Source organism: Anastrepha ludens, chromosome 3 (assembly GCF_028408465.1).
Source record: "Anastrepha ludens isolate Willacy chromosome 3, idAnaLude1.1, whole genome shotgun sequence".
NCBI classification, from domain to species: Eukaryota; Metazoa; Arthropoda; class Insecta; order Diptera; family Tephritidae; genus Anastrepha; species Anastrepha ludens.
Genome location: NC_071499.1, coordinates 7,797,107 through 7,819,644, shown reverse-complemented (window position 1 = coordinate 7,819,644; position 22,538 = coordinate 7,797,107). Strand labels below are relative to the sequence as shown.

At 39.3% G+C, this 22,538-nt stretch overlaps 3 protein-coding genes across 3 annotated transcripts; 1 reads left to right on the top strand and 2 right to left on the bottom strand.

Annotated features, from left to right (window-relative positions):
- Positions 1–277: 277 nt before the first annotated feature.
- On the bottom strand, positions 278–4,363 carry LOC128856253 (uncharacterized). Its single transcript, XM_054091549.1, has 3 exons — positions 3,992–4,363; positions 3,390–3,930; positions 278–1,482 (listed from the first exon to the last, which is right to left on the bottom strand). Exons 1-3 carry the CDS (start codon positions 4,315–4,317, stop codon positions 469–471), a joined length of 1,881 nt encoding a protein of 626 aa, XP_053947524.1. The 5' UTR covers positions 4,318–4,363; the 3' UTR covers positions 278–468.
- Positions 4,364–6,325: 1,962 nt separating this feature from the next.
- On the top strand, positions 6,326–7,592 carry LOC128856252 (tigger transposable element-derived protein 6-like). The gene is made up of 2 exons (XM_054091548.1): positions 6,326–7,219; positions 7,277–7,592. The coding sequence occupies exons 1-2, from the start codon at positions 6,514–6,516 to the stop codon at positions 7,501–7,503; spliced, it is 933 nt and encodes a 310-aa protein (XP_053947523.1). The 5' UTR covers positions 6,326–6,513; the 3' UTR covers positions 7,504–7,592.
- Positions 7,593–10,647: 3,055 nt separating this feature from the next.
- LOC128856464 (uncharacterized) lies at positions 10,648–14,609 on the bottom strand. The gene is made up of 3 exons (XM_054091766.1): positions 14,254–14,609; positions 13,649–14,183; positions 10,648–11,649 (listed from the first exon to the last, which is right to left on the bottom strand). Exons 1-3 carry the CDS (start codon positions 14,607–14,609, stop codon positions 10,648–10,650), a joined length of 1,893 nt encoding a protein of 630 aa, XP_053947741.1.
- Positions 14,610–22,538: the final 7,929 nt, after the last annotated feature.

Below are 22,538 nucleotides of genomic sequence, written 5' to 3'. Positions count from 1 at the left end.
ACTAGACTCATTTGACTTTTACCTACACTCGTTTGCCATCGTCAAACTTTGACTGGAACTAAGGAAAGGCACCCTCCTTCGAGACCAAGGATAAGGATAATAAAACAGTAACCCATGGTGTTGGCGCTGTTTTTTTACAAACAGACTTAATTTTTACTCTTCATTTTAATTTTATATAGTCTAAAATCTATCTACATATCTAGCCTATCAACATATCAGTCTTTTGGAGAGAAGAAAAATATAATATGATAATGCGGTTCTAAATTCTATACTCCACTTCCCTATCTAAGCAGAAGTTTACTGGTACTATGAATTCCATTCGTTTTTACTGACTTTACTTTATTGCAATGAATAAAAAGCTAGGAACAATGCGTTTACTTTTCTTAAGACTATCATCTCGTCACAGACAAATAATCACTTTTTCTTGCCAATGAACCACGTCGTACTACCAAATATTTCCAAATTTTACTAGTAGTTGAAAAAATCAATGACCATCTTGGTCAAAGGAGATCTGGTTGTCCAAAGCTCCAAGAGGAAAATCAACGTGCACAGCCCCATTAGCGCCAGATATATACTGAATATGCCAAGTAGCAGAAAAAGCGACAGTCTAACAGGCTCGTCCGATTCCTCGGCCTCCTTAGGCAGCCGATACCGTTTCTCAAACTTATTTATTATGCCCAAATCCAAAAAGTTGTAAAGATGGAGGTTAATCGGTGTGATGAGATAAGAATGCTTGCGCATGTACATGGTGAGCGGTGTCATTATCAACTTTTGTGGCAAAATTGCCACCCGTTCAGTATCCGTGGTCTGTTCGTGGTTATAGTAATGTAAGGCTGGCTCAATTATGGTCAATACTTCTTTGGAGCCCCGTGCGATCCGTTTCAATATCAGAGGCATGGAGTTGTTACCGCCATCTACGAAGCCAAGAATCGCATTTTCTATAGTTGAGTCTAGCAACTCGGCTAGCACATCCACCGTATAGATGATGTAATTTTTATCCACTATTTCTTGGAATGATTTCAGAGGTGTTAAGGCGCGGCCATCTTGGAGTATGATGAAAAGTTGACCTGTGTAAGCGGAGCGTAAAACCAATGTGCACAGTAGCCACAGACCCAGCAGGTAGCGAGAAAAGTTTCGATATGGCAAACGATTATGGATGACGCCACCGTAAAGCGAGGCCCAGAGGTTGCTGAATGGAATTCGGTTGGTTTTGCCAAAGACAAATGAAACGATCTGCTTGCTACCAAGCAGTTTGAGTGCGTATATGATTAGCACAGCGAGAATGATATTGGAACCGATGAGCGACCAAATTATGTGCTTAAAAGGTCTTAATAGGCGTTGAAGCGGAGAAAGTGGACGTCCATGCGGTGTAGCGACCGTTAAAGGAAAACTCATATATGAAAATGAGGCACCCATAACCTGAGCGCGTTTCTTCTCGTACATATTGAATATTATTGTAATATTTCCGTCACCTTCGGATATCTGTAGGGGAATTTTGAAATTACTAAAAAATATAAAAAAAATGTTAAAAAAATATTTGAAAAGAGTCTTTCAAAAGAGGCACTTAGATATTGTTTTAAAATAAAAAAATTTCAAAATTGAGACTCTTTCAGATTTCATTCTTTTTATTCAAAATACGGCTCTTAACAATTATATTAGCTGCGCAACTAAGCTCTCGCTGTTTTTTGATGAAAATACAACTCCTTTTTGAAAAAATGGTCTCAAGTGAGTCATTTTAAGTATTGCCCGTCGTTGGCTACTACTTTTTCCTATCTTTCTGGTAGATCTCGTATACCGTCGTGGTAAAACTGTTCATCTTTTGAGGCTATCCACGGGTCAAGCCATGTGCCATCGATGGGAACAGGTAATAATCGCAATATCGGACGGCGTAATATCTGGAGAATATGGCGGGTGGGGTAGGATTCCCCATTTCAGTGTGTCCAGGTAGGTTTTAACGGGTTTGGCAACGTGAGGCTGAGCGTTTTCATGCTCTAGAATCACTTTTTCATGCCTCTCCGCGTATTGCGGCCGCTTCTCGCGCAGTGCTCGGCTCAATCGCATCAATTGAAGTCGATACCGGTCCCCAGTTATGGTTTCGCTTGGATTAAACAGTTCATAATAAATAACACCAACTTGGTCCCACCAAATACATAGCATAACCTTCGCAGCGTGAATATTCGGCCGAGGCGACGATGTAGAACATGACCGGGCAGTTCCCATGACTTTCTTTTCTTTGGATTGCTGTAATGAATCAATTTTTCCATTTTTCACCACCCGTCACGATGCGATGAAGGAAACCCTTCCTTTTTTGCCGCTGGAGCAGTTGTTGACAGGCGAAAAAACGACGTTCAACATCCCTTGGTGTTAACTCTTAAGGAACCCGAGTTCTGTTTCATTTATAAAAGAATACAATCGTTTGGACATGGGTTGGCGGATAACTCCTAATACTGAAGAAAGCTCTTCTTGCGTTTGACACGGATCCTCATTGCCTCCAATTCAGCGCCTTCGAAGGTTTTTGGCCCTCCTTCACGCGGACCGTCGTCAACATTAAAATCACCGTCTTTGAAGGCCACGAAACCAATCTCGGCACGTTGTGCCACTTAAAACAGCATCTCCATAAAATTTTTGTAGCTCTCGATGCCGCCGTTTTTTTCCGAATGAAAGAGGAGAATCAACACTTCCCGCAAATGACGATTATTTGGCACCAAATCAGACATTTTCACAAAACCAAAAGTATATGATACCAAAACAAAATCACTAATGTGTCGAAGCAGTTTGTTTACCATAAGTCTAAGCTTGGTTGATGACGTTTATGTTATGTTAGAATCGACTAGCACACACTGCTGGCGACATCTATTGACAAACAGCTGGAATTTAGGTGCACCCCTAATATGTGAAAAACGACATCATTTAAATGCCCACCAAGAACACGTGCACAGGCTGTCAAAGGAGAATTAAAATTTTCAAGTACTCGCTCTCTCATTATCGCGCTGAGTTCATCAATCTCGGTTCGAATGTTGTATTTAAGCTCTGGAATAGCTGTTGGCTTATTCAAATAGGCTTTACTTTTCAAGCGGTCCCTGTCGGGTCTGCCAATCCTTTTCTTACCGTCGACAGAACCAGTTTCTTCACCAACCTATTTTGCGATTCATTCGGACGATTAACCAAAAAGTTACAATAAAATTTTGCAATATGTTGCTCTTAAAGATCGACCATTTTCATAATAAGTTGCAATACTTCTAACGCGTTTTTCTGTCGTGCAATTCTTTACTTGAAAAATGTCAAAGCTGACATAAAAAAAGGTACCTTCTACAAATTATTCCCTACTGACATCTAGGCGTCACTTCGAAAGACCCTTTGTATACAAAAAGTAAAAAAGTGAAACTTACCATTTTTGCCACACCCGTTAATGTACCATTACTGTAAACAGCGCCACGTTCTTTTGGTTGTGGAATCACAATTCGTATAGCAAAATTCATGACCTCGGACAAAATACTAATTAACATACCCTCCATACCCTCGATTGATACGATCCGACCGGTTTCTGGATCTTCTTTCAGAATCATGAAAGGTGGATGATGCCACGTTATTACCGCCAACTCACATCCATAGAGATTGCCCACTTTAAAGGGAAAAAACTTTTTGTAATCCTTGAATTTCTGTTTTGCTTTCCTATTTCGAAAAGACAGCAGCAACTCCGGCTGAGCTGAATGGCATTTCTTGGGTGAAAATGGAAAATACGTATAGACAAATGGCGTTGTGTCGATCAGCAAGAAGACATTCACATTTATAACGAAAATTTCAAATAAACGACTAAATATTTTCTTGACTGTGTCTAAGCGTTCTCGTTCGGTGCCGGTGTAGATGATTAGAAACCAACCTGTGCGCTTGTATGAGCTTTTCGGATCCTCCAAATCTGTTGCCAGCGTACTAAATTTGGTATGTGAATGTAAAATGTGAGAGAGTGCAAGCTAGCGAACTTTCAACTTACTTAAAGGAGTTCCAGCTGTCGATGAACCAAATTGCAGCCTCACAAAAGTCGCCCCACTCACTTCTCTCCTCGTGGCCGAACAATTTCTCCTGCTCCATGATGTAGATACGATATTGTCGTTGATCCAAGTACGTCATTAGTGCGTCGATTAGTTCCGCTTGATGAACGTAAGTCTGGCTTTTGCTGGCATACTGTGAAATAACCAACGGCATTGAAGGAAAGTCGCCATAAACATTCAAAATGGTCCAAGCGATGGCCAGTACCAGCGTATAGTTTCCAGTCTTTTCGATGCCACCTCTTCCAAGGTCACCTAATATAACATCCATGCTAACTATTGCAGAATTTCCGAGCAGTCGAACCGATTTGCACCAATGTCATGTGCAAACTATTTAAATCACAACTCACATTACCGCCTTAGGCCGCTAATATTTCGTTTGCCATTTGCATGTCTGGCGCATCCGTTAGCGAGTTGAACACGAAATGCTCTTAGTTAGCTTAATTGGCGGCACGCTGACGATGTTCCGATTCCATTAACGGCCACCGTTTTGCATATGACATTGTTGGCGGAATGTTCATGATGATGGCGCATGAATTGTTTGGGGTACATTAAGATTTACCAGATAGAAAATTTGGTGCGAAATAACATAGATGGGCCTATAATTTTAGATAGACATCGGTGAGGTATTTAGTGATGCCATTTCTTAATGGCGCGAACTTGTTTACAATTTGCAAATTTGTTTTACACAAATGGGAAATAAAAGGTCAGGTTCACAGTTCAGGGTTTGAGGCTTAGTAAAGTGAATACGTTACAGAAGTCATGCACATAAATGGATGAATCAAAATTGGTTGAAAATCGCTGACTTTGTACTACTGTTGCATGTTCGGATGCTTTTTTTAATACGTGCGCCATTCTACTCACCCCGAGGTCTTACATATATGAAATTGAAATTTGAAAAAGGCGAGCCAAGAAGCACCGAGAGATTGGTAACTCCTAAACCACTCTGGCCAAAAAGCCCATTGTAGTCAAAGATCTGGAGAGTAAAAGGGAAGTTAGTCAAGGAGGAAAGGAGAGAATTAACAGAAATAAAGATATGGGATAGAATAGAGATGGATACAGAGATAGCTAGTTCTGTGAGAAATTTCCATTGGTAAATCTGAAAATATTCTCCAGTTTGAAACAACGAATTTAACTCATTCTCTTGATATCAGAACAAAAGACTCGTAGCCTTGCTTTGGCAAAGGCAGGAAACTTACGGAAAAATGCTCAGTGCTATCTGCCTTCCCCAAGCAAGACAGGCAATTTGGGTTCTCAATGATTCCCATGTTGGTCATGACCCAATGGGTTGTGCCCTGTATTAATACCGACCTTCAACGAACGTCTTTTCTTCCAAGTTTTAGAAGAAAGTTTGACAGTTTTCTGTTCAGCTTGTCACAAAACACTCTGGAGTTCTGCAGCGTTCTAAATACCATCCGTCTCGAGACCTTATTTCATTCTTGAACCCATCGGCAAAGAAAATATGCGTAAAATTTCTTTGAATGCAATTCAGAGCTCCAGATAGATGAATTACAGTCGAACTTCTCTACAGTGAACTTCCATATAATGAAGCTCTCCTTATAATGAACTGGTTTCGAAGACACAGATTTTTCATTCTACTTTCGGTGTATTTTTGTCTCCTTATAATGAATTTCTATATAGTGAAGTTTTCTATATAATGAACAAATTTTACAGCTGGAAATTCAAGCGTCCTAAGTTTTTGTCTCCATATAGTGAATTTTTTCAAAAGTTTTCTGTTGCAAAAAATTACGGTTAGATGTGGACAAACTGTAATGAGGGGAATCCCAAAATTAAAACAGAAAAAGCTGAGCTATTACAGTTTTATTCAGTGATTGAAGTTAAAATGACGCATCGAAGCAGCATTTCGCTTGAAAAAAAGTTATTAATGATTAACAAAGTTTATGAAGGAAAGAAAAAAAAAAAAGATATTGCCAATGAATTCGGAGTTCTTCCCAGCACTTTATCAAATATTTTAAAAAATAAGGAAGTGATTTTAAAAAATGCGGAGGATTTGGCAATAAATACCAAACGCAAAAGACTTCGACCTTGTCATTTTGAGGATATTGACGAAGCAATGCTGAAATGGTTACTCGTTGCACGTGGTAAGAATCTCCCTTTATGTGGACCATTATTGAAGCAAAAGGCCAAAGATTTTGCGGAAGCACTAAGACACCACGAATTTGAGGCAAGTACAGGTTGGTTAGACAAGTTCAAAAGTCGGCATGGCGTTATTCAAAAGACATTATGTGGGGAAAGTGCTGACGCCAACATAGAAAACCGTGATGAATAGGTAACGAACGTCTTACCGAAATTAATTGAAAATTACAACATTAACGACATTTTTAATGCCGACGAGACTGCTTTGTTTTTCAAATGCTTGCCAACTAAAACACTGGCATTCAAAAATGAAAAATGCTTTGGTGGGAAGCAAAGCAAGGAGAGAATAACTGTCCTGGTGGGAAGCAATATGACAGGATCAGAAAAGCTAAAATTGCTGGTAATCGGAAAGGCCAAAAATCCGAGGTACTTCAAGGGGATAAAATCTTTAGGTGTCGATTATGAGTTTAACAAAAAAGCATGGATGACCAGTGAGATTTTTACGAAATGGATTGTAAAACTCGACAAAAAATTTTGTGATCAAAACAGAAAGGTGTTGTTTTTTGTTGATAACTGCACTGCCCACCCTAAAGATGTAAGAGACAAGTTGAGAAACATTCATCTCGCTTATTTTCCTCCCAACATGACTTCGTTACTGCAACCAATAGACCAAGGCATTATCTACAACATGAAACAACATTACAGAAAACGAATTTTAACGAATATATTGACTCAAGTGGATGAGGGAAATTCTGTTATGGCCATAGACTTGCTGCAAGCAGTTCGAAATCTTAGCAATGTATGGAATGTCTATGTTAAACCAGAAACAATTGCCAACTGTTTTAAAAAGGCTGGATTTTCAAAAGATGCTATGCAGATTCCATTTGAGCATTGGGATGAAGAGGTCCTTCTTTCAATATCGGATTTGGCTGCTTTACAGTCTTCATTTAAAAAAGTAGCAAATATCGAAGCATCGTTTGATGACTACGTAAATGCTGATAATGGTGTGCAGACTTGGGACAACCCATCCGAAGAAGATATTTTCAACAGCATTTTTGAAAGTCCAGCTGAACCTGGTAAGCATTTATCTTTTTATAGTCAAACAAAAATTTAATATGTAAATATTATTTCAGATAACGATGAACACGATTTGACCGTTGAAGAATTGGCAGAAACTGAGGAGGCATTACCTACGTTGATACAAGCTGCTTCATCCATTAGCGTAATTAGAACCTTTGTGGAAATGAGGAGTGACGTGCCGATTAATGTTTTCAACTCTCTACATGATTTGGAAGCTTTTATTGAAAATGAAAAATGGAAGACTGTAATTCAAACCAAACTCACTGATTATTTTAAATAAAGTTACATAAAAAATCAATGTTTCTTTATAATGAAGTTTCTATATAGTGAAGTGATTTTCAGGTCCCGTGCGAATTCACTATATGGAAGTTCGACTGTACTTTGATGTCAAATTTTCTTCCAAATGAGACTATAGGCACAGGATCGTCCTTATATATAATGGGCGCGTACACCCTTTTTGGGTGTTTGGCCGAGCTCCTCCTCGTATTTGTGGTGTGCGTCTTGATGTTGTTCCACATATGGAGGGACCTACAGTTTCAAGCCGGCTCCAAACGGCAGATATTTTTATGAGAAGATGTTTTTTCATGGCAGAAATACACTCGGAGGTTTGCCATTGCCTGCCGAGGGGCGACCGCTATTAGAAAAATGTTTTTCTTAATTTTGGTGTTTCACCGAGATTCGAACCGACGTTCTCTCGGTGAATTCCGAATGGTAGTCACGCACCAACCCATTCGGCTACAGGATCGTCCTTAGGTGCTAAAAACAGTGGATACTGCTCAGATAGCAACTTACAGATTTATCTGTGTCCCGAAGTTCTGTCTTCGTGCCAGAAATCATATTTATGGAGCCTAGACATTTGCTTTTATGGCTTCCTGTTCTATCTTAAGATTCAAGGGGAGCAAATCAAGCATCGCATTTAGGGCATCGGTGCAGGTTGTACTCATGGGACCCGTAATGCATAAACATACACTTCTTTGCAGCCTGTACAGTTCCCGGATTGTGGACTTAACCATGCTTCGTCGCCACCAGACCACAGACGCGTAAGCGATGATTGGTCTGATAAGTGTTGTGTATATTCACAGGAACACAGCAGGTTTCAGACCCCAGGTTTTACAAAAGGCTATGCCGCATTGTTGAAACATCTTTAATGCGCGATCCACCTTCAGCGAAACATGCGTATTCCAAGACAGTTTCTTATCCAAGATTACTCCTAGATATTTAACTTCGCCAGCAAGACTGAGAGTCACACCTTTCAGAGCTGGAAGACTAAGCCTATCAAATTTCCGTTTCCTCATGAACAAGACTAATGCAGTTTTTTACGGATTATTGATTTGGGTATTCTGAAATAGGAATTATATGAATCAATTAATGAAATGAATTAGAATTCTGAGTTCTGTTTTGTTATAGTATTTTTATGCTTTTTCTTAATATTATATAACGATTTTTACAAAAAATGGGTGAATTTAAAAAAAAATTTAGTTCCCAAAATAAAAAAAAATGTAATTATGAATATATATTTGAAATTTCGAATCAATAAATGGCGACTTGATTTCAAAAATATAGTTTCTAGAAAAAAACGCATTTAAAGTTATCGGGCCGCCATGCATTGGACAGAGAAGTGCTGCGCCAAAATTCCCCTTCATCCTGTGAGTATGTAATTTTTAAGGTATTAGGGTGTCTTTTGAATAAAAAAATATATTTGATACAAATTTTTTCACATTGATGAATGTAATTTCCCAATCTGTAAATCGGATATGCACCACGTGCTTTTATCGTTGTGGCTAGAGCTTTTTGATTTGATACCTGTTTTTGAAAATAATAGCAAATCTTTTGATTTTCATAGCGCGTACTTCAAGTTCTTAAACTCGGAAATTTCGGATGAAGATTAGAGCTCAATCTTTTGTGACAAAAGCGTATCTGAGTGATTTGAAGCCATTCTTTTCAACTGGAAGTTTTTTCTCTATGCTGATGCTGATGATCAAAAACTGTCTATTAAAGTTACTTGTCAATCGGATGCTTGTTTAGTATACTCTTGTTTTCATGCCACCTTTCCAAAAACTCGGAATGTTATTTCTTCTTCCTTTTATGGCTTATCAAATGTTAATCTTTCTGAAGTTAAATAGTTTTCTGATCTAGGCGTGACATTTGACTCTGACATTGCGTAAATCATTTTAGTCAGATATTGCCGAAGGCCTATGCATCTCGGATTTTAAACACCCCTTTACTAGAAAAATTATATGTAACTAGTTCGTTTTAAGCTCGAATATGCGTCTGTGGTTAGGAATCCAATTTATGCCTCTCATTTAAATAGAATTGGTTTCAAACTTCGTGGGAATTACAAAAGGAACCTATTTGGGATTGGAATATAGTCATCTGTCATTTATCCGTATATCATATGGTATATATCTCATCCGGTTGGTATTTCGGTCCAGGTCAACATTTCATTCGTCAGAAAAAACACACAACATCTGAGGTGCTTCAGGATGTTTAATTTTCATCAGAAGGCGTTTTGACCGCATGACTCGCTGGCCTTGTATTTGCTCCGACATAAATTGTCTTCTGTTCTGCTTTTATGTCCAGGAGAGATCTTGATGTCCCGGAATCACATTAAAATGTCACGAAATCCCAGGACAATCAATTAATGCCGATATTAGCATTCCTAGGCCGCCTGCGGTATGCGGCAGCACCAATTTTTATCAAAATCAGGCCAAGCAATTTTTGTGCTAAAATTTTGTTGTCTATGACGGACGTTATAGCATCTTTCAGATTTATATTTTTCTACGAATAACTAATATGTATACCGAATTTAATCAAACGGGTAGGCGTGGTGGTAAGTCAGTATTTACCATATTTCATATTTCTTCTTCCTAAGTGGCGGTGTTACACTCTGTGGTGCCCTTTACCTTGTTGTGAACCAAATGCGTGTGTCCACCCATGTGACCACATCAGAGGTCGTAGTGCATTGTGGCCGAATAATAGTACTAGCTTTGTGAGCTCAGCCGTGTCCCGGTATGCCAGTAAATCACTTACCTTTTCAGCTTTACTGCATTTACATATTCCTTAATGACTTATCATATGCGTCCTAGATTCTAAGTGAAATGAAAATAAAAGATTTGAATAGAAGTTTCGTTATTATGTTATTTAAAAGTTTGGCCCATAACATTAATGGTACTGTGTGCATACTTTTATGGCAAAGCACTGCTTGAGCACCACTTTCATGGACGCCTACATTTTTGCTTTTGTTCCGTTAATAAGATGAATATTATTGTATTTCTATGCTTCCATTGGCGGCATATATTAGTGACTTGGCATATATTTACCTACAGAAAATTGCACAGCTGCGCTATTACATTAGCCTATGAAGAACTGAAAATGTGATCATTACCTACTCTATAATTACCAACTATTATCGAAAATACACTTTTTAGTTTGTCAGCCTGTGACACAGCAGTTCGGCGATAAATGCCATGCCCGCTAAGCTAATCAAGACCAGGTAAATAGCAAATACTCCCCAAAGATCATCCATTTCTAATGCATCGTCGTCTTCAGCAGAGCTCAGCTCATAGTAGCTCAAGTCTATGTACTTGTGCGCCCAGTAATCGATGAGGCCTTGGCTGCGCAGCTGCATCAGCAATTCATTGAAACGCGCGATTAAGTAGCTATGCTTTGAGAAATACATTGTGATGTATTGCTGAAAGAATCTATCGGGTAGCACATAGAAAGTACCGCGTTTGCGTTGCGACATCAGATAGTACGTAAGATACTCTTTTGGCGAGACGCCAGCTAAGTTTCCACCTAATTTTTCCACCATTTCGTAGGATTTCCACTCGTATGTGGAATTATTTATTATGACTGGTATGCGTTTATTTTGTATCAGCGGTGCGTTACTCACCGTATTGAATGTAGCCTCGGTCATAATGAGCGAGTAATCTTCGTTGATGAGTTGGAAAATATCGGTGGGAGGCGTACGATACAGATCAGTTTGTAGAAGTTTATAGAGAAAACTCTGATATGCATTGCGCATCACATAGCCATAAATGACCCACATAATCAGGACAAAACGTGCGAAATTTGTGCGGGGTGCATGCAATATTGGTACGCCCAGAAAGAGGCTGTAGGTATTCGTAAGCGGTGTTCTTGGACGTGGGTAACCAATAATAATACGCGCGAGCTGGGAGTAGTTGCCGCAATAATTTATAGTATATGCGAGTAGAAAAGTTATTTGTAAACTAAATAGCAGACACAACCAAGTGCGCAAGTCGAAGGGGAATGCCAATATTTCCAATGAAGTGTAGGTTTTGCCGGCAAGTTTGATGCCAAAGATTTGCCACGACTGATAGTATGGCAAGGCGCCTGTGAGTACTTCACAACGTTCAACGGTGTAACGGAAGCAACCCACACTCATATCGGCCAAGTGATCGTGCAGCTGTGTGGAGAAAAGAGAGAAAAGGCGAAGAGTTAATGGGCATAATATTGGAAATTGTAATACTCGTACAGGGTTGTTATGTCAATGCCTGGTTAGAACTTCAACCCATTGATGAATTGTATTTTTCTTTCTGAGCTTTAAGTACAGACTTTCCAGAGCTTTTAATACAAAGGGTTTTTTAGCCTGAGTGTTTTAAATCTCTCGGTGTTTCTTGGCTCGACTTCTCAAAATTCAATTTCATGACTTGTATTATAGCCTAGAAAGACGGTGGCATTAATTAGATTTGATGACTTCATTCGGAATTATCTCAGGGAATTAAGTGCGACTTAATTCTCAAAATTTAAGTGAATTTGGGGAATTCTCGATGGCAAGATTGTCGAAAAATGACAGTTAATATCTATTGCGAATGATAAATAATGAAACTTCCAAGGATTAGAACAAGAAAGACTGGTAGCAATGCTACTTTGCACTAACCCGCTCGAAATTACATTAATTGTTTTGATATTTCGGAGCAGTTTGAGAAATTGCAATTCAAGATTTTTTTAGATAAATAATTATTTTTTAGTATCAAGGCAGCGGTCGCCATTCGGAAGAGGCAGGTTCGAATATCCGTGAGACATCAAAGCGAAAAAAGTTTTTCTAATAGCGGTCGCCCCTCGGGAGGCAATGAAAAAAATCCGCGAGTATATCTGTCATGAAAAAGCTCCTCATAAAAATATCAGTCATTCGGAGTGGGCTGTATATTAGGGCGGGTCGATTTAAAAATCGCTCATTGCTCTGTGAAAATCGTATTCTAGGGATCAAAATAAGAAACTTTGCCGAAGGAACCATACCTCTAAAACGAATTCTGATGTCCCCCAATTTGGGTCGAACGAAAAATCCCACTTTGACCCATTTAGAGTGCTCCAATCGAGTCCAAATGTATGACCGACCCCCACTAACTTTGGACGGCCGATCCACCCATGCCAGTGGCACACCTCCTGGGGGGTTCCCCATACAATCATTTCAAAATATCACCATTTTTGACCTTTACATGAGAAAAGAAACTAAAAAGTACGACCCAAATTGGGGGACATCAGAATTCGTTTTAGAGGTGTGGTTCCTTCGGCAAAGTTTCTTACTTTGATCCCTAGAATATGATTTTCATAGAGCAATGGGCGATTTTTTTGCCTCCCCACAAATCGACCCGCCCTAATGTATATATATCAAGGCAGCTAATATCCGCATTAGTTCCCTGCTGGCCCTCTTTTACTGAGAAAACTATCCAAAAGAAATTCAGCTGTTCACTAATCCGCGTAACAACCGTCTGTCATATGACAATTTTAATCAGAATTAGCTCCGCCGGTAATCACGATTTACGCCGCCGTCTGTGTAACCTATTACAAGCTTATGCTGCTGTGCTTAGCAACCATCTACAGTTTAACCCTCCGTTGGACACCTTTTCTAAAACCTTCGGTTGGGCACCCGGGTCTGTCCTTTTTTCGTCCTGTTCCAGGATCCTTTTTAAAAGGTTACATCCATAAATCGATAGCAAATTCAAATTTAGCAAGCTAGCTGGAAGCTCAAGTCATTAGCTTTAGTAGAAATATGTTAAATTCCCGTCCAAATCCGAAAAAGTCAGTCTGGCCAGACCCGGATGCCCAACGGAGAGTTGATATAAAGCGCTTGGATTGGGTGTTTGGTCGAGCTCCTCCTTCTATTTGTGGTGTGCCTCTCGGTATTTTTTTCCACGAATGATCGGACCTACAGTTTTAAGCCGACTCCGAATAGCAAATGGGTTTTTTAAGAGGAATTTTTTCATGACAGAAATACACCTGGATGTTTGTATATTACCAAACAGCGGCCACCCGTTGGATTATCAATAGTCTGGCTTAGTCGCTACTTCCACTACAGTTTTTTGCTCTTCACCCAGATTCGTACAATCGTTGAAGTTCAACCAAACATTGAGTGTGGGAAATGCCAATAGAAAACTTATTGTATGTATTATCTACATATTTACCAATTTCATAGCACCGGTTAAGGTGCCATTCGCCAAGCGTAGCCCGCGTTGTTCATCGTTCGCTGGTTCCAATAGATCCATGCTGAAGTTCAGCTTCTTGGCCAACTCGATTAGCATTTCCCCCTCAAAATATCCCAATTGCGCATAACCGCTTTTATTAGGATTGTAACTCAGATATGGCGGCGCATCCCAAACGGCTACTGTTAGTGAGCAGTTTTGCATATTGAGCAGCTTTTTGGGGAAAATGTCTGTTGCCAAAGGCTTTTGCCAACTGTTGTTGTACGCATTGATTACACGCACATTATTTGCCTTGCAAGTGCTATTCTCCAAAAATGGGAAATACGTGTAGACTTTCACATAGTTGGGCTTGCTCTCAAACAACAGACTGACATTGATGATGTAGTTTTGCCAAAAGTAGCTCAAAATGCTTGAGACCAGCAAATTCGGTACTAGCGTTGGGTCCGCACCAATTAATACGATCAAATATTGTTCGGGAAAGTCAAATTTCTTAGTCAGCAATGCGGGATCCAGTTCGCTGTATAAAAGAAAATTGAAATTTTAGTTCAAACGGCAGTTCTTTGTTAATATTTCAACACAATTCTCACACTAACGCCTGCATACTATCAATCAGCAGCAGATTATGATGTCTTGCATAAGTTGGGAGACGTGGCAAATCCATGGTTTCAAGTTGCACCTTTATGTTGTTCATAAACGGCAGCACACAAGTGAGTAGCTCCTGCATTAATCGCCACGCCTGTTGATGTTTGGCATGCACAGATATTAGAAGCTCACTTGAGTTGGGCACAAAGTGTTCAGCTATTACGGCCCACAGTGCATATCTCACATTGTGTCTGATGGTGGAATTACAAACGGTGTCCGGTGCCACTATGCCATACGCATTTGTTGCATACGATTTGCTTAAGTATTCCAATATGAAAATCAACACAAAGTTTCCATGCATTACAACTAAAAATCGGCTCAAATGTCACGCTGCATGTAAGATGACGCTACTTCGAAGAGTGTATTTCGACGAATGCGCTGAAAGCAACACGAAATCACGGCTACACCGTCTGTTGTGTAGGTACAAACGTAATGCTTTGTGGTCTAATGGCTGGGCGTAGCTTCTGACAAGTCCGTTTGGCTTAAATTAATGCTTTGCTAAATTACGCTTAACCATGAAAGAGGCATCAATTAATTGTAAACAGAGAAAGCAACAGCTATTTTGCGTGGGCGTGAAAGGAGATGGACAGAGCAAATAATTTAAAGAGCCATCCGTTATAAATTTATTTGCTGAAAGCTTAATTATTCTATAATATTTAATTGGCTTATGGGGGCCTTAATAAAGTTCAGGTGCAACACGAAGAAAATTCATGTGGAAAAGGAAGTAAAGGGTGATCAATTTAGAGGTATCGAATTTTAAATTGAAATAAAACAACGAGAACTTAAATTGGGCAATATTTTTCGTTTTTTTTTTGTATAGAACATTTCATGATATATTTATTTTTTAAATATAATTCCTTTCAAATGTTGGCCGTAACTGCGCCGTAATTCGGCCATCCGTAAACACTAATTTTGAATCACTCGTTGGAGAACTCGTGAATAACTTCAGTAATGTTGGCTTCCAATGCTTCAATCGAAGCTGGTTTACCCACAAAGTGTTTAGACTTCATATATATATGTATATATATATATACTAATGTGGGCAAAAAGTAAGGTGAATTTGGTTGTAAAATGCAAAATCTTTATTTATTCTTGTAAATCAATTTCATTCCCTTCAAAATAATCCCCTCTCGATGAAATACACTTATGCCAACGATTTTCCCAATCCCCGAAACATGCCAACTAGTCCATTTCCGGTATAGCCATCAGCACCTTCTTCGATTCAGCTTTTATCTCCTCAATCGACTTGAAACACGTTCCCCGGAGTGGTCTCTTGAGTTTTTGGAATAGCCAGAAGTCACACGGAGCCAAATCAGGCGAATACGAAATGGTCACGAAGAACGAGTGCAGTGTGAGGCGGTGCAATATCGTGATGCAAAAACCAAGAGTTGTTGGCCCATAATTCTGGGCCAATTGCTTCACGTAAACAACGCATAACGCTCAAATAATATTCCTTATTAACAGTTTGGCCAGGTGGAAGGAATTCATAGTGCACCACACCTCGAAAATCGAAAAAAACTGTCATCATGACCTTTATTTTTGAACGACTTTGACGTGCTCTTTTCGGTCTGGCCTCGCCTTTAGCACGATTTTCGCTTGATTGGTCGTAAGCATAAATCCAAGTCTCATCTCCCGTAATGATGCATTTGAGCTTGTCCTGATAGTCTGAAAGCATTGTTTCACGTCAACCGACGATTTTTGAGCACTAACTCCTTCACTTTATTGACGTGTTGGTCATCTGTTGACGTCGATGGTCGTCCGGAGCGCTCCAAGTCATCAACACGTTCTCGACCCTCTTTGAAGTCTTTGTACCACTTATAAACATTTTTCTGCGACATGGTCGAATCACCAAATGCCTTTTGCAACATGCTAAACGTTTCCGCAGCCGAAATTTCATACCACAAACAAAATTTGATGGCACTTCTCTGCTCAATCAAATCAGACATTGTAAAAATCGAAAAATGCACTCTTGGACTCTTGGTCGTTTGGTAAACACAAGCGTAAATATATTACTGATAATGACATTCACATGAAAGTTGGCCCAGATGTTATTAACAGTGCTGCCAACTCATGAAAAAAAAATAACTAGAGCGAAATTTTAATCCCGCGAAGTTTGACAAATAAATTCACCTTACTTTTTGGCGCGTACATCCTTTTTGGGTATTTGGCCGAACTTCTTCTCCTATTTGTGGTGTGCGTCTTGGGAGGGACCTACAGTTTCAAGCCGACTCCGAACGGCAGATATTTTTGTGAGGAGCTTTTTCATGGCAGAAATACACTCGGAGGTTTGCCATTGCCCGCCGAGGGGCGACCGCTATTAGAAAAAACTTTTTCTTCATTTTGGTCTTTTACCGAAATTCGAACCTATGTTCTCAACGAACTCCGAATGGTAGTTACGCACCAAGCCATTCGGCTTCGGCGGCCGCTAAGACCTTAGACTTTAGACGACGCAGTAAATCCATTTTTTCATGGGCTGTATGGTAAGTACCACCGTCCGCAGCCTTGTTGGAAGATTACGGGCTTCAATTTCCGACATCACAAAGTCGTTTATCATGGCGCGATAGGATTCACCAATCACTGCTACATTTCCTCGTCTTTGAAGAGGGCCAATGATTTCTCCAACCCATAGGCCGCACCAAACGGGTGTTTTCTTCAACCCAAATACGGCAATGGCACTCATAGCTAAACAACATAAGTTTACCTGAGCGCGCGACGAACGCTTTTCACAGAGGGACGATTTTCGTAATTGTACGATTGGAAAACGCTGTTGAGACGTAAGTCTTTCCATAATGAAATGTCAATGAATACTGAAAAAAATTGTGTAGGTATTTAGTTTGACAGTAGTCGCGCGTGATCTGTCAAAGAAACCCTATTGGAAAGAGTGGCTCCAATCTGACCCACCCTGTATTATTGTATGCGGTAAAGGGCGTTTTTTTAATAAAATTATACAAAAACCAATCACTATAATTACTGTTATTTTGGTTGCATTTGCTTGCAAGTTTTATGCAAAGAGTTACCATTCGTAGCTAATTTATCGAAATAGGTGAACATCTTGATGCACTCCCACCAAGAAATTGTCCAAAAGAGTTATACTAAGTATTCACACAAGATCTGTTTCAATGTTATCGGAAAACGCGGATTTATACCCAACTCTCACTTCCGCCACTATCCGTGGGCTTGCGCGTCACTACCGTTCGGAAGTGCCCGGATTCGAATCTTCGGGCATGAATCAACAAAATAATATAAACAGTTTTTTTAACAGTCGTCGCCCCTCGGCAGGCGATGGCAAGCCTCCGAGTATATTTCTGTCACGAGAAAACTCCTTATATTGTAAAAAAACCATCTGCCTTTCGGAGTCAGCTTAAAACTGGAAATCCCTCAATTTGTGGAAAAAACATCAAGTAGTACTCCACAAATAGTAAGAGGAGCTCAGTTAAATACACAAAAATGGGAGATGTTTTGGGCTATTGCAATGACAACCAGCTCAGTGGTCATCATAGCGAAACGATTTTTACAGGTGTGGCCAATATCAGACCGTTAACCGGCTCTCACCGAATTTTACGTAATCGGCTGAAGGGTTGTCGTAACAGAGAACACGAAGTGGTTTGTTTACGAACAAACTAAGAGTGTGTTATTGATATATGAAAAAAATCAATATAGCCCCACTCAAGTAATAACCAATAATGACTATTTTACGGGATGTGATCTGCATGTTTGCAAAAATACATTTTTTATGGAATTCTTTTTGGCTATACAGGTAGTTTAGTTTATTAAATCACCTTTCAAAGAATAGTGTAAAAATTGATAACATTTTCCTACATTTTTATTGTAAAATATTAAAAATTGAGGAAGTCACAGTGAATATCCGGAGGAAGCCCGAAAAAGTTCTTTGCGAGGCAGCATTTTTGTTTTCAGGTTTTTTTTTTGTTTTTAGTAACATTTTTAAGCTAAAAAACCGATTTTCGCCAAAAAAAAAATTGGTCAACTTGTTGTTTTTTGTTTTGTCCTTGTTCACTTGCTTTTGTTAATCAGTTTTGATTTCTGACAGGGAGGTGATTAGCCTGCCGCTACGAGTCCTATATAGCGGGAATGCCCACCTGCCGTTGCTTAGGAACAACGCCTTCTTACAGTTTAAAGCGCCATCAGTGTGTCACATTTTTCTGCATGAAGGATAGCGCAGACTGTTTTTAGACAACATCGACGGCCACGCTGGAGCTCATTGTACCAGCATTTCACAGTGGTTAAGTGTGGTTCTTCAACGCCTAAAGTGAAAGTAAGTTAATCAGTGCACTCCTGTTTCGTTATTCCACATCGAAAGTCGTACTCGTAATAAATCATCGCACGAAAATGTTCACGAGATAATCCCATCTTTTGAGCAAGTAAACTGCCTGAAAGCTTGAAGGAGGAGTGAACTGTTAGGCCGTTACTCTTTCCCGTTTACCATCTCTGCGGCCAACGCAAATAACAATTCGACAAGGACGTGCGCGGAATTGGAAAGGGAAACCGCGCTGCCGCTTGCTGGTGACTTTCAGTTGTGGTGCTTTTCTCAGTTCGTTGTTTTTGTTGTGAGGATCTAATGTGACTGCAGTGCTGAATATTTTTATTTTGGTCTTTTTAGAAAATTCCTAGGCTTTTACTCTAAATTTTCATAATTTTTCTTAAACAACATTGGGGAAATGTTTTGATTCGGGCGTAAAAATAATCAATTGCCAGAAGTAAGAAACAATTTTGGGAAATGTGTGATCGATGCTGCATAAAAAGAGAGCTCGGGAAAGGGTTAAAGAAGTTGTGGCTTATTAACTCCAAAGCTACGCAGAGTGAATGAGAGGTTACTTTAGTGTTAATACTTGCATCTATTCATATTTACGAGCTCATAAGTAAAGGTTTTCCCAAAGAGACAGACAAATTCGGTATATGAAAGTAAGCTCGAATTTAATTTTTTGTGATTTGACAGTGTTAGAATATCGTTTCGGGCATACATTTTTTGAAGTGAAAACTTCTTTGTAATCGTTGGGAATGATTTGAGACTGAATGAAACGAAAAAGCGACACTACGAAGCGTTATATGTTGATATACGTATATGTGTGTGGCTGCGTACTGCTGAGCCACGCTAGTATAGTGAGTATTGTAGTATGTATACTACGCTGCCTATTACTTGCTTTGGTGTTTAGTTCAAGCGTCATACGTATGTATGTTTGTATGTATACTAGTACGTATGTGTGCGCGCCTGCGTATTACGGAGCCACGGTGAGCGAGAAGGCATTATGTATACCTATACTACACTATCTAATACTTGCATAGACCAAGCGTCCTACGAATGTTTGTATGTATGTTAGTACGTCTGTGTAATATACGCGTTACGACGCTCATAATAGCAACCGCGAGTGCTGTATTGCGTCCGTATTTTTATATTCGTAAATATTTTCATTTTTAAATATTTACCGCAATTATGCCGAAAAATAATGCAGAAAAGTGTCGTAAAAATCGACAGAAAAAAAAACAAAAAGAAAATAAAACTAAAAAACCAGATTGAGCAATGGAAAAACAGTTTTAATTGTGGCAATTTATATTTCACCGAATCAGTCAATAAATAGCATCACGGAATTCATTCACGAAAATTTAATAAAGTATACACCAGAAGTATCGCGGATACTTAGAAAAGATTACGATAAAGTTCCAATGATTTTAAGTGGCGATTTTAACGTAAATTTTGCATTGGACACAGCGGTTCCTTTAATTGACTTTCTCAATACAACATTCAATTTAAAAATGTGTAACAATCGCACTGAATCGACAACATGATCAAAAACAATTGACGCGGTATTTCAAAGATATGTTGACAACATCGAAACCAAAGCATTTGTATCATATTTTAGCTATCATAAGCCACTCGTATCATTTGTTGAAATTGAAAACATTGAGGATGAATAATAATAAAATGAAGAAAATAAAATATGAACTTTATAGCAATATTATAAGGAACCTATAATTATCTCGCTCCTAATGCTGCTTTCGTCTCATTCTCTCTCAGTTTGTTTTACGGAAGGTTTCACTGGTATTTTTTTATTATGAAATTCACAAACGGGTATCCTTAAAAAATTATTCAATATTATCATCGAAAGATGGGTAAGGAAGGCAGAAATTGCTTTATACTCGTATGCCTGTAAACGTATGCTTGGAAGAAGATGGCGTCTTCAACCTAATCATACATTATGGCTGTATAAGACGGTTATACGACCTATTTTATCTTATGGTTCGGTAGTTTGGTGGAAAGCTCTAGGAGAGATTTCAATACCGAATTACTCGGCAGAATACAAAGATCAGTCTGTGAAATAACGGCCGGTGCAATCAGATCACGTCCTAGGGCGGCTCTCAACGTACTGACACACGTTATTCCAATAGACCTGCACATTAAGAAGCCGGCATCAATGAATGCATTTAGGTTAAACGAAGCGGGTCGCTGGAAAGAAAAAACGTATGGCTATGCCAGTCTACTATTACGACAAACTCAGTTCACCTCGATGAGGATTGACTACATCGTCCTAACGGAAAATTTCAACAGGAATTTTGCCACTCTCTTTCCATCTAAGGAAGAATGGAATAAGGGATTCTCTCTAAACAACTTCGTGAGTCTATACAGATGACAGTAAAATGAACTGTGGTCTTGGAACTGGTATATATTCTCACAGACTTAAAATTGAGAAATCTGTGCGTCTCCGTAACACCAGCATGTCTGGAAGATAGACGGACGTACTGGCAATTGGGGAAGCCTGTAGACTACTAATCGCAGATTTTTCTTTTAAGGGCAATATAGCTATTCTTTCGGATAGCCAAGCTGCAATCCAGGCACTGGGTGTGGCTTAAACAAAGTCTAAAGTGGTGGAGCAAAGTAGGAATAGCCTCACCACCTTGAGTGAAAACCATAATGTTACCTTAATCTGGGTCCCGGGACATCGGAACATTGAGGGTAACGAAAAAGCTGCTGAACTGGCAAGAGGGGGATCTGCCATGAATAACGCTCTTGCAGAAACGGTATTCATACCATTAGGTGAAGTCAAGAATATAATTTCTCAAAAATACCTCCGAATCGCGGATTGTTGATGGAAAGGCCAGACGAAATGCAAAATCAGCAGAACGTTATGGCCCACCTACAACCTCAAACAATCGTCGACATTAATAAGCATGAAACGACGGAACGCCTGGAGACTAACGACAGTCATAACTGGCTTTTGGTCTATCGGAGAACAAGCAGCTCTCTATATCCCTCACAATACATACCGTCACAGTTGTAAACAACCGGAGAAAAAGGAAACAATCTTTCATTTCCTCTGTGAATGCCCTGCCCTATGGAAAGACAGAATATTATCCCGGGGTCAACCTCTGTTCGAGAGTCTCGAATAACTGTCTGGTTTAGACGTCAACAACCTAATAAGGTTCTTAAACCGCACAGACTGTCATAGTCATTCTGTAAATAACTGGTAAACAAGTTGGTAACGAGGATGGGGCAACAAAATGGTGCGGAAGCGCTAGTTGGATTCTGGAAGAATCACCACTTTAACCAACCATCAAAGTTCTTAATAGGTAGTTTTAAGACATAAAAATTGTCTCCTCAACGAGACTATAGTACGGGGTGAGTAATGTCAACTTTTCGATAAAAATATCAAATTATAGCTCAACGTAGTGGTGTAAAAGCGCAAAATATAAAAGACGACTCTTTTATTTAGTCTGCTGATGTGGATTGGTAATTCTAAACTACTTATCCTTTCAGCGCAAGTCACTGTTGCATTGCAAATCCATGCAATATAGAAAGGAAAATGCAAATATTTGAGTATCACTCGATTATATAGCCAATTGGTGACAAAAAGAAAATGTAAAAAATAATTTACAATAATATAAAGTATGATTATGGCAGTCAGCGAGTACAAAAAAGTAAGCGAAATGGCGCAAAAGAATATCAACGCAGTTGCAATCAATGGCAATTTTCCAGCGCGTATATGCTTTTTTGTTGGCTGCTTTTTGCCGCTTATCGTGTCACACATTTACGCTTAAAAAAAAATTTATATTATTTTTCACGACTTCAACAATCGAACCAGCGCGGTTATACCTCTGTGAATAATCATTTGGGGGTACATAGAGAATAATTTCGTACCATACACCATTCTTGTGATCATATGCTAATATTTATATGTAGAATGTACAGTTTCTTAGTAGTGTGTAGATATACACATAC

What these genes read in the sequence shown, in the direction of transcription:
- LOC128856252 (XM_054091548.1), top strand. Translation starts at nt 6,514, where the DNA reads ATGACAGGATCAGAAAAGCTAAAATTGCTGGTAATCGGAAAGGCCAAA. An exon ending in TGAAAGTCCAGCTGAACCTG is followed by an intron (nt 7,220 to 7,276) that starts GTAAGCATTTAT and finishes ATATTATTTCAG; the next exon opens with ATAACGATGAACACGATTTG.
- LOC128856253 (XM_054091549.1), bottom strand. Translation starts at nt 4,317, where the DNA reads ATGGATGTTATATTAGGTGACCTTGGAAGAGGTGGCATCGAAAAGACT. An exon ending in GACAGCTGGAACTCCTTTAA is followed by an intron (nt 3,931 to 3,991) that starts GTAAGTTGAAAG and finishes TACCAAATTTAG; the next exon opens with TACGCTGGCAACAGATTTGG. An exon ending in TAACGGGTGTGGCAAAAATG is followed by an intron (nt 1,483 to 3,389) that starts GTAAGTTTCACT and finishes ATTCCCCTACAG; the next exon opens with ATATCCGAAGGTGACGGAAA.
- LOC128856464 (XM_054091766.1), bottom strand. Translation starts at nt 14,609, where the DNA reads ATGCATGGAAACTTTGTGTTGATTTTCATATTGGAATACTTAAGCAAA. An exon ending in GATAGTATGCAGGCGTTAGT is followed by an intron (nt 14,184 to 14,253) that starts GTGAGAATTGTG and finishes TCTTTTATACAG; the next exon opens with CGAACTGGATCCCGCATTGC. An exon ending in TAACCGGTGCTATGAAATTG is followed by an intron (nt 11,650 to 13,648) that starts GTAAATATGTAG and finishes TTCTCCACACAG; the next exon opens with CTGCACGATCACTTGGCCGA.